The sequence below is a fragment of the Petaurus breviceps genome, unplaced genomic scaffold (genome assembly GCF_028583685.1).
Source record: "Petaurus breviceps papuanus isolate PSGF00001 unplaced genomic scaffold, PetGlider_PUasm1.0 90804, whole genome shotgun sequence".
NCBI classification, from domain to species: domain Eukaryota; kingdom Metazoa; phylum Chordata; class Mammalia; order Diprotodontia; family Petauridae; genus Petaurus; species Petaurus breviceps.
Window position 1 is genome coordinate 11,049,646 of NW_027187348.1, and position 15,372 is coordinate 11,065,017.

At 32.2% G+C, this 15,372-nt stretch overlaps 2 protein-coding genes across 3 annotated transcripts in view; one reads left to right on the forward strand and one right to left on the reverse strand.

Moving 5' to 3' along the window:
* Window positions 1–15,372, forward strand: part of HSPD1 (heat shock protein family D (Hsp60) member 1) — a 349,976-nt gene that overhangs the window by 277,541 nt on the left and 57,063 nt on the right. The window lies entirely within an intron of this gene.
* The window catches only part of MOB4 (MOB family member 4, phocein), a 74,926-nt gene that overhangs the window by 15,638 nt on the left and 43,916 nt on the right, over window positions 1–15,372 (reverse strand). For both annotated transcript variants that reach the window (XM_069070150.1, XM_069070149.1), the window contains 5 exons: window positions 13,194–13,256; window positions 6,455–6,555; window positions 3,435–3,477; window positions 3,137–3,223; window positions 11–90 (listed from right to left, as the gene is read on the reverse strand). In XM_069070150.1, coding sequence (XP_068926251.1) covers window positions 11–90; window positions 3,137–3,223; window positions 3,435–3,477; window positions 6,455–6,555; window positions 13,194–13,256 — 374 coding nt within the window. The remainder of the gene's footprint in view (window positions 1–10; window positions 91–3,136; window positions 3,224–3,434; window positions 3,478–6,454; window positions 6,556–13,193; window positions 13,257–15,372) is intronic.

A 15,372-nucleotide genomic window follows, 5' to 3' on the forward strand; every position in this document is an offset into this window, starting at 1 on the left:
AGAGTTTTACCTGCTAGGGAAATATTTATTGCTATTCAGAAGACATGCAGCACCATCCAGCGTGTGTCTAGTGTAGTCTATAGCAGGACACTACAAAAAAAAAAGTATAAAACTGTATCACCAAACATCTTTACTTCTAGTACTGTACATTATCTATATGGCAAGCACCAAAGGTAAAGCCTTTTCCCATTCCAGAGAACAGAGCATATGTGAAGGAAAAGTACAAAATTCAGATAGAAACAGTGACTAGCAAATAGTGGGTGCATAATAAAAATCTGTTGAATTTTTGGTGGCAGAATCAGATTGAAATATGCAAATAAACTGTTATTTTAGTAAATAAATTTTAATATGCTAATGTTAGATTTCTCTAAGACATTCAAACTTTTCCTACCTCAATCTGGTTCTCAAGACTAGTCCTTAAAGAATTTTATAGATGAAAGTAATCTCAAGAGAACATCTTAACCAATCTCTTCATTTCACTTGAATGAGTGATAACCAAAGATAAGAAGTGACTTAGTCAAGATCACAAAGCAGATACACCAGAGTAGGATTTCAGACATAGTAACTCCTAGTTCAAAGTTATTTTCAGTCTATCACACTGCCTGAGGCATCTCTCTCCTTTACTCTCATATCTCATAGATACTCCCTAACAAGTCCCTGGAACTACAACCCTAGACACCATCTACTGAATTCTACTTCCTGCCCATTATTGGATTTTAATGGGTTGTGGCTAGAACAAAAGATTCTTTATATTACAACCTAAGAATCCTTTCGGTTTAGTACATATCACATTAAAAACACTGAAACTTATCCTGTCATTGTTTTGCTACTGCCAATAAAACTTCTGAGACAGAATGAGGTAGCATGGTGAGGAGGGGAAAGTGCTGAACTTGGAGTCATGGGACCTAAATTCAATCTCAGTTGCCTTTCTACTTGGGTGAGTCACTTAACATGCCTAGGTTTCAGTTTCCTCATATGTAAGATAAGGGAGTTGGACTAGAAGGCTTCCAGTTCAGATCTATTACCCTAGAGTTCTCCAGTCTCCTAGAGGGCAGACAGGAAAAAATAAAGAGTAAGGCTGGGGGAAGGAGAGTCAAGCAGAGACATGCATGCAAACCTTAAGGAAAAGAATGAGCCTAGGTTAAAAGAAACAGCAATGATAACTGTGGTTCTACCTAGTGGAGATAGTATTTTTAAAAGTAAAATGTGCTTTTAAAACTGCTATTTGGAAACCACCAGCTGTTTAAATGCTGATTAGTATGGCACCATGGTAAGCAGCTACCTTTGCATATTCACATACAAAGAAATATTAATTCTTCAAAAATCCACAAGGTCTATATATGCCTAGTAATGTTATCATACCCACTGTTTACTCAAATAATGAACATTTTTCCAAATATACTGTCATCTTTCACAGTTAAAATTGATGTAACCAGGAATAAGACTAAACCTCATAAAACTGGCATTCTTTTCCACAATGCACACATAAACTGTCCTTTGGTAATGAAGTCATTGTTTGTAAATTGAGTACCATTTGTTCCTCTAGCTCATCATCTCAGAATCTAACTAATGCCTTTGCTTCAGAACAGTTAAGTTATCCATGTGGTTCCAGCTTTCTCTGCCACTGTTCTTTGCTAACAGCCGCTATCCACAGCTACTCCACAACATGATGATGCTCTTCTATCTACCCTTTAAGTGCTTCTTCACATACTATTTAAAATTACCCTTACCACACAGCAACTGCAGAGAACTCTTACTTTCACCTATTTTTCACACATTTCAATTCAGAACGGCACCAAGTAGAGTTCCAATACTGACAGATTAGTAGTTTACAGGACCTCTGTAGTAGTAATATCATCTTACCAGGTAATATTAAGCTATGAAATATTGAATATGAAAATATTAAGGAAGCCAGCATGACACCTCTAGGCTATCAAACAAGTGGAACACATCCATTCTGAAAACCTTTACTCTAGTGTGTAATTTAAACTGGCTTTGAATTGTTTTGTCTTTTTTGGCTACCAAAGGGCACATTAACCCTCTTGATTTTGTTTCTAATTTTTTGTCGATCACTGTCCACTAGAAAGACTAAGTAGCAAAACTCAGTGAAAGCTTTTAGTTCTGTATTACCAATAAGAATGTCTGCTGTGTGTAGATTTATCTAGATATGGTTTGGTTATTAATTGATCTGTTTTCTTTAAATTTATCATCAATTCAAAGGATATGACATCAACATTATGAAAGAAATTAGTCTTCCTAATAAGAAGTACTCAATAAAATAATGCTTCAAACCCCATATTTTATAAATATTTTCCCTCTTCAAAACAAATATTACATATGTAAAACAAGATAGTCTCTTGCATTAGGGTTCTCAAAGTTGACAAGCAGCATTACTGACTAACAACTCTAAATCTGACCCTCAAAGTCTGTCTGTCAAAAAGATGCAATGAACAATTATCAGTGCCTACAAAAAAGGATGAAGATTCTGAAGACTTTTCACGGCAAAATTCAGTAGTGATATGGAAGATTCCAATGTATGTACTAGCAATGTTACATTAAGAAAAATCACTATCTCATGATATTACAAAACTCAAAAGAAGTGGTTCACTCTTATTTAGAAAGTATGTAAAGTATCAAACAGTAATCATTCTATTCTTACAAAAGGAAGAGTTGCAGCTCATTCATTATGTCACTCTTTTTAGTAGATTCTAAGATTATTTAGATTACTAGAGAATACAAATAAAGCAGAAATAACCGTCACTTACTACATCAATAAATCTCACTACTGGCACAACTCTAGACCATTTATTATGGTTCAAATGACTATTACAAAGAAGTCTACAAAAAACTGACAGTCTTGGCAGATGAAAGAATTCCAAGTATCAGCAGAAGATAAGCTCCTTGAGGTTTTGCAAAGACTATAATTTTTAGTTTCGCATTCCTAGTACTAGCACTGTGCCTCAAACCTCTTAAAATGTTCAATAAATATTTGTTCAATTCAATGTAAGCAGTTACATTTAAAGATATGTCTAACTTCTTACTACTTATACAATTTTACTACCCATCTATTTAAGTAAAGGAGCTATATTATAAAGCTATACCCAATCATTCTAATTCTTTCAAAATAAACTCTCACCTCTTTTGGAGTTTTATGAGCTGCACAAAGAAAAATCCATTGTTCAGTTGCTGTCATCTGAGTACATGTATCTGGATGGCATTCACTCTGTTAAAATATTTGTACTTAGTCTCAATATATAAACATAATAAAAAGGCACAACACTCAGAGTTTATGTAATATTCCAAAAAAAAGTATTTTAAAACTGTGAACAACACTCTGTAAATACAGTAGGTTACAAAAATACAAAGTATAACCATTGTCACAAAGATCACAGTTGAAACATAAAAACTAAAAAATTTTTAAACAAAAAAATTACCTGAAGTTTGACAGCAAGTCCATTTAGCTCTAAACAGAATTGCCTGAAAATGCAAATATATAAATGAAAACACTAATCTCTTGTTTTCCAAAGATAATATTTAACTTAACATTATACTTTAACAACAGAATAACACAATCACCACCACTACAATTCAAACAGCCCCTTTCTTCAAGGAATTCAAAGTGCTTCATATATCTCATTTATCCTTAACTGTAAATAGGTATATATAATCCCCATATTATAAAAGCTGAAAATAAGGCATAGAGAAGTAAATTTCTATATACTCTAAGATCTAAAATATTTCCTTGTACCTATTTATAGTTTAAAACACAGCTGAAAATAACAATTACAGTCCTTCTTAAACCTGATAAAGCCATGACATCGAATATCTTTTCCCACTCTAAACTTATGATCTATGAATTATCATAAAAGAAAATTCACCAAGACAATCAGAGTATCATTTTCTATATACACTGGTAGCTGAAGAATTGTTACTTAAGTAGTAATAAGCCACAAAGCTATCCACTTTTCAGCTGCCAAAGCCATGAATTATTCCCAGAAAAAAAAACCCAGCTATTTAGTTTTAGTTCACTGCCTCAAAAAAGATGTCAACATTGCCATCAAAAGTTTATTTAAGGGGGTGGCTAGGTGGTGCAGTGAATAGAGCACCGGCCCTGGAGTCAGAAGGACCAGAGTTCAAATCCGGCCTCAGACACTTAACACTAAAACTAGCCATGTGACTTTGAGTGAGTCACTTATCCCCAACTGCCCTCCAAAAAGCAAAAAAAATAAAAAATAAATAAAAGTTTATTTTAAAAAAAAAGGGCTTTGGTTCCCTAGAAATGTACCTAATATTATGAAAAGCAAAAGAAAAACCCCTAAAAGAAAAATGCAACTTTGCTTTAAAAAAATCACCTAGTAAGAGGTAAGCCTAAATCTCATTAATACCATACAAGAACAACATTATTAAATAAACAGCAGCAAGAAGAGTATTTATTTAAGTTAGGAATACTACCACAGCGATAAAACTGGTCAACCCAAGAAGATAAAGGAAAAGAAAGGATTAAATATTCAGTTGATCTTAACCCTATTCCCTTTCTAGATTCCTAATAAAAATAATAATAATAGCACTATCCTTGGCATTTTTTTAAAAGGCACATATCTAATATACTATATGTATTATGTGCTTTGAGTTGTATTTCCATTAAGGGTCATGGGTTCTACTGAAGAGCCATTTTCTCACCTGGTTTCCCTTATGACCAAATAGTCAAGAGTTGCAATCTATGGCCAAAGAACATAGTGAATTTAACAGGTCTTTACTAGAATAGAACTTGTGACTTAAGCGTCAACATCACATAAAAACAACATTGTTTAATGACTACCAACAAACAATATAATGACTACCAACAAATAATGTCTTAATGCACCAAATTCAAACAAAAAGCTATTACCCCTGAAACTTTTTTCTTAAGACACACTAAACAGATATTCTCTGAATATAAAGAATATTGGAAAAATACTGTTTAATATTGTTTTTAAAAAAGGTAACAAAAGAATAATAGCATTTGGCTAAAAGACCATGGATGAGAATTCTATTTTCAATTCCCCATTTAATAAAGCAAAAAAAAAAAAAATCTAAAATTCTATTAGACCTAAAATAAGAATCCTACAAACAGAAGATGACTTCCTTTTTTTCTTAAGAACATTGGCAAAAGGGGCGGCTAGGTGGCACAGTGAATAGAGCACCGGTCCTGGAGTCAGGAGGACATGAGTTCAAATCTGACCTCACACACTTAACACAAAAACTAGTCGTGTGACCTTGGGCAAGTCACTTAACCCCAACTGCCTTACCTTCCCCACTTCAAAAAATAAAAAAGCTTAAAAAATATACTAGCTATTTTAAAAAAAAGAACATTGGCAATTAAATAAGTAAAATCACCTTGTTTGATATTGACTTACCACTGTGCTACAATTATGTGGATCAGTTAGAAGTTGATTGAAATTTGATTATGAAATACAGCAAAATTTAATTAAGGAATATAGGAAAATATTCTACCTTAGTATAAAAGGATCACAACAGTAACTGAATAACATTTTTCAATAACTCTGAAGATTAAGGTAGCCATTTTTTTGAAAGAAGAAAATGTGAAAATGTGCAGTAACATAATTTAACCAAGAAAACTAGGCAAAGAATACTGAAATGCCAGTACTTTGAAATCAGGGGGGAAAAAATCTTATGGGCAAAAGAAAATCATCATAGGCAAAGACAGTATCTATTTTGCTAGTCACAACACGAGTCAACTGAAAGGCTATTTTAAAGAAAATGCCTCACACCACTCTCTAATTTTAACTCCTAACCCAAACTCCCCAGGCTAAACTCCAACCTGAATTTAAAAGCCAGTGATTCTAGGATTAAGCCAAGAAAATTCATGACACAGAGATGATCATACTGCTACCCCCAAAATTGTTTTAAAGTTGTCACTCTCCTCATCCAAAGAACATTGTAGAAGATTTGAGAATAAATTCCCTATACCAAAATTATATCCAAATTTGGGTTTAGAGGTCTATAAAGTCTTACAGAGTCTATAAAGTGAAAGGATAATGAAGAATGGCAAGGGCACACTATTAAAAAGTTAACAGATACTTAAGAAGAAAAAAAAAAAGGATGAGGAAACTAGAAACATTCTTATGGAGTATAATAACAATAATTTAAACAATGTATTAAAAAAATAGTTGTCAAATTTAGTAGTGTGTTTAGAGCAGGTCCTTGAGCAAATAATATACTCTCTCTGAAGCCAAGTTCCAGTTGCCTTACTAGTTCTGAACAATACAGAGTAAATGCCAAAGGTGAGAAGATAATAGTACTAAAACGCACAAATACTTGCCATCTGGCTTTTTAAGTTTCTAATTACATAGGTAATTTACACTTAATGTATTATAGTTAACATTGAATCAGTAACACTGAAATGCATTTAGTAGAAGTCAGGAAAATAAAAACACTAACAGTAACTTCCTACCTTAAATGTTCATATTTCCATACACCTTCATCTTGGCCTTCAGGTGGTTCAAGAATTTTGTCAATATTGGAACAGTCTGCCCTTATGTTCTGTTGAATATACTATAAACAAAAAGTCCTAACAGTTATTTAAATTAAAAACAGCATAATACATTACCTATGTAAAATTTTATTTTTAAATATATAATTTTTTTGTTTGCCATTTCAGAAATTTAAAAATGCTTCACTTTTATTTTTTTTATTTTTTGCTTTTTGGAGGGCAGTTGGGGTTAAGTGACTTGCCCAAGGTCACATGGCTAGTTTTTGCATTAAGGCCAGATCCAAACCCAAGTCCTCCTGACTCCAGGGCTGGTTCTCTATTCACTGTGCCACCTAGCCGAGCCCAATGTTTCACTTTTATATGAGAAATTAAGTATATAATCCACAATGAATGATAATCCAAAGTCAGTAACTACCACAAAGAAACTAATTCTTGAATACATTTTAAATGTTCTATTATCAAGGAAATTAAGTTCTAATATAGGGAAGACATTGTTTTATCAGAACTGGAACTGGGAATGAAACTGAAAATCATTTTCAATTAAATATGAATTTCAGATTGTGTGATGTGGTAGAAAGTAGTAAGAAATTATAAAGTATCTAAAGTCACTATTAGACACTTCAATTAAAAGTCAAAAAGAAGACAAACTATTCAAATGAAATCAAAAAGTTCAAGACTTAATTTGGCATAACATAGTCAGATCTAAGTCTAGGATTTGCAGATACCCTTAAACTTGAAGGACAGTCTTGAATTTTTTACATAGAATACCTACATTACTCCACCAAATAATTTAACTGGACAATCACATACCACCCTTCCTGATTCCATGTTCTCCCTTCCTTCAATACATATTTCACACTATTGCCAGACTCATCTTCCTAAAACATCATTTCCATCATCATAACCCTGCTAAAAATCTTTCAGTGACTCCATAATTCCTACCTATTTAAACTTTTCTGTCTAGTTTTCAAAATCCTCCAAAATCTGATTCCCCTGTACCTATCCAATTTCATCTCTCACTGCTTCTTAACACTTTGCTCTAGTTAAGCTGGTCTTGATTACTGTGCTTCAAAAAAAATACTATGCTTATTCTTGCTTCTATGACTTTGCTCATTTAGTTCCGATTCCCTCCTCCTGCACCGTCACCCCAGTCCCATACCTTTAATGTCCTCTCTTCTCCCATCTTCCTACACAAATTCTAAAGTATTATGGTCTATTATAACATATTTTAGCAAACACACACACACACTTTGATGCTAATTTTATTTCCTCCACTAAACTGTAAGCTTCTTGAATGCTAGGATAAAGTATAAAAATTCTGAAATTCTGAAACTGAAGAAAAAAATATCAATTCAAAGACCTGAAATATAAGCAATGCTTCTTCCTCCTTTCCTTTTTTTCCAAAAAAAAAAAAACAACCTTATACAGAGAACTTGTTTGATCAAGATCATAAAAATGTATAATGTAGGGGCGGCTAAGTGGCACAGTGAATAGAGCACCGGCCCTGGAGTCAGGAGTACCTGAGTTCAAATCCAGCCTCAGACACTTAACACAAAAACTAGCCTGTGACCTTGGGCAAGTCACTTAATCCCAATTGCCCTCAAAAAAAAAAAGGCTTTTAGGGGCGGCCAGGTAGCACAGCGAGTAATAGCACCAGCTCCAGAGTCAGGATGACCTGGGATCAAATCCAGGCTCAGACACTTAGCACCCACCCAGAAACACCTGGCCATGTAACCTTGAGCAAGTAAACCCAATTGCTTTAAAAAATAAAATGTATAATGTATAAATTGTTTTGCTCATAACAATGTTTGATATAAAAAAATTTAAGATGCAGTTTTTCTGAAAATAAATTTACTAACTAAATTAACTGTAAAATGTCATAAACTTGTTACAAATGTAGCTAAACTACTAAAGTTTAAAGAATCTGATATACCAGCTTCTGACAGTGTATGAGGAGAAAGAAAACATTAAAAAAGAAGAAATCTGTTTTTAGAATGGTCTCTCTATCTCACTCAGGCTGGCAGCACAATGGCTTCTCACAGGTCTGATGCCAATACTGATTAGCAGAGAGGTTTCAACCTGCTGTTTTTCTGACATGGGCCAGTTCACTCCTCCTTAGGCAGCCTGGTGGCCCTCTGTTCTCACTACATTAGTGCTGGTCTTAATACCCACTAGGCTTTAGCCCTACCACAACTCAAAACTCAAACAATCTCCCAGTGTCAGTCTCCCCAGCAGCAGACATATATCACCACACCCAATGAATAAAGAAATCATTAATATAAAATATCCAATTTTATTTCTTAGAGATCAGGTACTATAATTTTTCATCTTTGTACTTAGAATTTAGTACTCAGACCAGTACTAAATAAATATTTATAAAACTGAAATGAGTAGTAAAATAAAGTTATTATGTTCTAGAGGTTTAGAAGAATTTCAACTAGATATAAAAAGTCCTCATTTTGTGAAAAGAATCAAGGGGGAAAAATGTCAATAGAAAAAATTTACTGTATGTGTCTTAACTGTCACTTTCATCAGCTTCTGCTTCCTTTATTGCTTCATTTGCATCATTTTCACAGAATTCTGAAAATAAAGACTGCCCAAAATGGAAAAAAAAATTCTCTACTCTTTCACCTAAGTTTATTTCTTGATTTAGTTTATTTCTAAACACAGACCAGTTTCCTTCCAATGCTCCTAAAGATGGAAGGAGCTGAAGCAAGGGAAAAAAAATTTAAGAATCAGAGCCTTGCTACTCAAGGACCTTACTTGCATGCTGAAGAAGATATACACCTGGAAGAATTCCAAATGGGATATCTGTTCAAATTCCTTAAGTTCTGCATTTTGTAATATTTGTAGTTCTATCTGTACTATTTATTTCGTGATCTTGTCAAATGCAGTAGTGCTATTACCACTAACATTTTTGCCTTTGCGCACGGGATGCAATAATATAAATTTGCTGGTGCCAAAAATATTTCCTACATCTTAACAAAAGCATTAATTTTGCTTCTTCTACACTTATAAGCATGCCTAAGTTCTTCAAAACATTCAATCTAGTCACTTTGTAAAAAATTTATCCTTACGCTTATGGCTATTTTAAGATATTTATATATTACTTTTTTCTTGGAAATCCTTTTTTATTAAACTCTGTAAAGTATCACTCCATACTACCAAGCTATAATGGAGTTTTATTTCACTGTCAATGTCTAATCTACTTCTACTTCTTTGACCCTTAGTGAGGGCAAGAATTTCAGCTCACTGTGTCAAAAGTAAAAAAGCAGAAATCTCCAATATGAGGCTACTTTAAATCATTCAATTTTCTACTATCAAAACAGCAAGCCTCCCAGAGATAAAGATGCACCTTGCTCTTGAATTCTGGTTTCATAATGTAATTATTTGTCATCTGTGTGTAGAAATTAAAATGATTTAAGACTATACATAATTTTACATCAAAAAATATTTCCATTACATAGTTTTTTATAAATCATAGGTGATACAAGGCCAAGTAGCATAAGCTGAACCTTATTCATATTTCTAAAAATAATTTATAAACCAAAAGTGTTCTTAGTGGGGAGAAATATAAAGTATTCAGGAGAAGGGCAAGAGTAATAAAGGGGTAGTGCTAATCTAAATTGTCCCTTTTATTTTCCCTAAGCCTACAAGACATGGCAGGATGATGCCTTAAACTTTTAAATGTAATAACTGACATTTATATATGTTTTAAATACCTTATATTTACATTTACATATGTTTTAAACACTTTAAATGTTTACAATGCTATTATGTATCTCATTTAATCCTCACAAAAGTTACCTTATACTATAACTACTACAGGTATTATTCCCATTTTGTAGACAAGAAAACTGGACACTCGAAAAACTTAAAGTGACTTGGCTACAGTCTCAGAGTTGCCCATGGAGCCCTACCACACTGCCAGACATACTTGGTGGCTCAATAAATGTTTATTGGTTTTATGTGACATAAATACATCGCTATTGAGCAGGACAACTCATTAGTGACCACTCCTTTCCTATACTCTTAATATCAGTTTCTAATAATGTAACACATGCAGTTAAAGTAGGAGGTCTTAAACTTCTGTGTGTCACAGATACCTTCCTTTGGAATGTGTGAAGACTATGGACATCTTCCCAGGATTTTTTAAATGAATAAGGTAAAATATGTAAGACTATACAAGAAAACAATTATACTGAAATAATTACCAAAATAGTATAACAAAAAAAAAGTTCAGGGACCCCAGGCAAAGAATCCTTGAGTTACTGGAGTAAAAGGTTCTCAACAACAAACATAATGGAACAGGTATTATACACAAAAAGAATGAACTATAATTGTACTTTCTATACTGGAAGTTTCAATTAAGTCAATAAAATCAATTTTCTGACCTTAGGATATAAATGTGAAGAATAGAAGGAACACTCTCTTGAAAAAGAGATCTTGGGGCAGCTAGGTGGCACAGTGAATATAGCACTGGCCCTGGAGTCAGGAGGACCTGAGTTCAAATCTGACCTCAGACACTTAACAAAAAAACTAGCCGTGTGACCTTGGGCAAGTTACTTAACCTCAACTGCCCTCCAAAAAGAAAAAAAAAAGATCTTTAGATCATGGAACTTTTGCTTCTAGAAGCTTGGCTCAATTCTAAATCAAATCTTTAATGGACTTCACCAGAAATTCATAATCAAGTGAGTACATAGAAATCCTTACTATATTGTCATTTTTCTTTTATAAACTAAAGCAGCTAGCTGGCACAGTGGTTAGAATGCTGGGTCTAGAATCAGGAAAACCTGAGTTCAAATCCAACTTTGGACACTTATTAGCTCTGTGTTCCTGGGCCATCACTTAAAGGCTGTCTGCTTCAATTTCCTCATTGGTAAAATGGAGATAGCACCTACCTCTCAGGGGTGTTGTGACATAAAATGAAATAGTGTTTGTAAAGCACTTAGCTATATCAGTGCTGGCTGTTATTATTGTTTTTATTGTTTCTGTTGTAACTGAAGAAATCTCTGGGAATTAGCGAGGCATATAATCATTTTTACATGTATGCAGATGGATTTTAACCAAAATATATATGCTATGGGTTACAGAAGAATTGCCATATGTTTACAAAGGAAAATAAAACTGATTTTTTAACAAGGGCTCAATGATGAAAGCTCAAATAAAATGTAAATAAATTCTAATGCATTTATACACCCAATGTATGACATAACTATTTAAATTTTATACTACCTTAGTATGTATAATCTTTTCTACTCTAACAAGACAGCAATTTCAGCCAAATTTTAGATACTCCTAATAGGTATAATACAACTTTTATCTACTCTATTATTTTAATCTCATGTTGGGTTTTTCTTTTGTTATTTTCATGATGTTTCTCCCCATTAGATATGAGCTCTCTAAGGGCAGGGACTATCTTTTAACTTTCTTGGTATCCTCAGCATTTAGAACAATGAATGTTTTTTGATGGACTGACTGATTTATGGTTCAGTTTGACATCCAGAAACAAAACAGTGACAAACAAAAGTTTAAAATGAGTATACCTTCCATAATAGTTAAATGAATGTTAATGAAATTTGGTTTGTGGATAAGAAGAATTTACAAAGACAGAGAAATTAGAGAAATGCTAATTAATCATGAAATAGACAACAAAGAAAAAGTTCAGGGGCAATATGAAAAAAATAGATGATCCTGTCATTTTTTAACAACATTTACTTTTAAACACTATAAATAACAGAAATTTACAGTATAAAACACAATTTTTTTTTGCTTTTGTGTATTTGTTTGCAATTTTAAAAGAGAAAAAAGTACCAAGAAAAACAACTTTAAGATAGCATTTCACAACCAATGTTATTAAAATGGCCCAAACTGGCAAATTTCGAGGTTAGTGGAACTTTTAAATTAGCAATTACATTGTTGGTAGAACTATAAATTAATGAAAATTTTTTGGAGTTTCTGGCAGTACACAATAACAAAAATGACCAAACCATCTCACCTAATGATTCCATTTCTGAGGCTACAGTCTATAAATGTCATCAAAATGAAAGAGAATATCTCTCTATATAAAAATATCCATAGCTGTTTTGTCACAAACAAACCCAAAACCAAAAAACTAGAAATCTATATGTCCAATGGTCGGAAAACTGATGTACAAATTATAGAATATTAATGTAATGGAGTTTTACTATACCATAAAAAATTAGAATGAATATAAAGTAATATAGGAAAACATGTGAAGTGATAAATTATGAATTTAGCATAAGAAAAGACCTACTTAAAAATAATCTAAGTTAAGAACCAACAAAAACAGCAAAACATATTATATTCATATAGAGATCCAGAAAGACACAAAATAAAAATTAGTATAATTTGGTTAAAATGTACATAACTATTTTCCAATCAAAATGTTAATAGTGCTATTTTTATCATTTTATTTGAAGATTTTTATTTCATAATTATTCCATTATTTAATTTGTATTTTTAGTTACAATTACTATTGGTATAGGGAGTTTCCTCATCTGGAAGTGCCCTATGCCACTAAATTAACACTAAGTTATATAAATATATATAATAAATAAATATATAAAATAAAACTAAGTTTATAATAAAAATTTTTAAGAAAGATATGATACGCATCTCAATAGAAAGGTTTGTAAGTCACAAAGTTGTTAGCATGCTAGAAGAAAATACTTCCTACCTGTTGAACAGCTAATGTGCTGTCCATTTCATCAAAGGACTCATCAGGCCAATTATAGAAATCCTATGAAAAAAAACAAAAATTAAGGATAGTCATTTCAACTTCTTAAACTTTTAACATCTATCATACTAGAGAGGGTGAAAAGGGTTTTATAATATGGAAATTAGAAAAACAACATTAAGAATTTTATTCAATGCTTTCAAATAAACAGGAAGCCTTATCTTAAAGCAAATTGTATTCTTTCTTCCCAAATTCCTAAACACAAATTGGAAGAAAAATCTTACTGAATTAGTAGATTAAAATAAAATATTTGATAATATAAGAAGGTTAACACTTCAAGAAGTTATCTTGGAAATACTTCCATAGACTGATACTTGTATGACCATTCAAATCAACTACAAATACAGCTAATTGAGCATATTGGTTTTCCCTGATCAAAGCTACCTAGTTAATAGGTAAATTTATTGCTATACAAATACAAAGTAAAAGGATCCAATAAGATTGTATTATTCCAATTTCTAAAGCAAACAACCAACTCCATTAAAATGCAATGATCATCTAATTGTAATGAAACTGAATTACTCTGATACTCAAGTGGATCTAATTTAAAATTAATAGCTTCCTTAATAATTAGGGAAAGTGACAGTAAATAAAGATAACACATCACCTTTTGGTAATTTCTAATGTAATGTCATCTCCGAGAAATCACTAAGTGACACACAAAAAAGCTGCGTTGTGATAATTCTTCCTAGGTAGGTTAGCACAAAACATTCATTCACTCATTAAGGTTTTGTTAATCACTTACTATATACAAAATATTTGGTAGGCTTTTGGAATGCAAAGGCCCAAAATGAAACCATTCTTACCTAAAGCTTACATACTATTTTTGGGAAAGAACATGCACATAGATAAGTCAATACAAAATGCATATAGAATAAATATAAAGTAATTATAATGCACTTTTTTTGTCCTTCAAAATATTAAAAAAGCTCATATAAAACACACATGCTTAAGAGGTGATCTGCCTGACAAAAATAATAATCTTTTGCTAATCATAAATATTATTCACCTTCACTATATTTACTATGAAGCATGTCCAGAATCAAGATTAATGAAGTTTCTCTCAGTACAATCAATATTCCTAATTTTCTCAAAACAAAATTAGGGGGAAAGAGCAGAGATATATAGTTTTGTCATTTAAATCAGGAATTCAAAGAATGATCAATCTTCACAGAAGAAAATTCATTTGTCTCAAGTCTGACAGGTCAGGGGGTAAATAAATGTTTAAGTAGCCATTTTTTATGTCAGACTTTTCTGGATGGTTACTTTTTATCTGATAACATGGCCCTATAAGAGTGTCTTTTGCGGGGGTAAAAATTACTACAATTCTTCCTAAGTTTCTAACATAATATATCCTTTCTCACATAAATACAAATAATACACATTAGATGTTACCATATTATTAAGGTGACATTTTCTGAACAATCAAAAAGTATCACCTAATCAAATGAGAAGACACCAATAAGGTGAGTATAAAACATCAAGATAGAAAAAAACTGTCAAAATTCATAAATTAAGAAAGCTAATTTAGCAGAAAGATAATGTGGGACCAGTAGTAACAATACCATGAAAAATAAAAAACAGTTGATAAAATTACACTTACACAGAAGAAATATCACAAAACAAAAGAAAAATGTTTGGATCTGTTACTAACTTAGGAAGACAACTATAAAATTACCAGGAAAAACAGTATGTCATTAAAGTTATCCTTTTAAAACACTTTCAAAATAGGTTAAGTATGTCCAGTTAAGCGCTGGAGATAGCAGAATACTTTAGCAACAGGCTTCATTCTTGTGCAAAAATTTTATTTCCACCGTCTTAATGACATTTCTGATTTCTTTTAAAAATACTGTAGAGCTGGGGGTTCTCAGCTTTTGGGGGGACATAGATTCCTTTGGCTGAAAGGCCTAATGGGGGTTCTCAAAATTATGTTTCATTGGATTATAAAGGAAACCAATAATACTGAAATCGTTATTTACATACACATACATGACTATAGATTCCCTGCATTTGGTGAAAGGCTTAGAAGTTATATGGGGTAGTCTAGCTGACAGTCTAGGAACCAGTTGGGAATATATATATATATATATATATATATATATATATATATATATATATA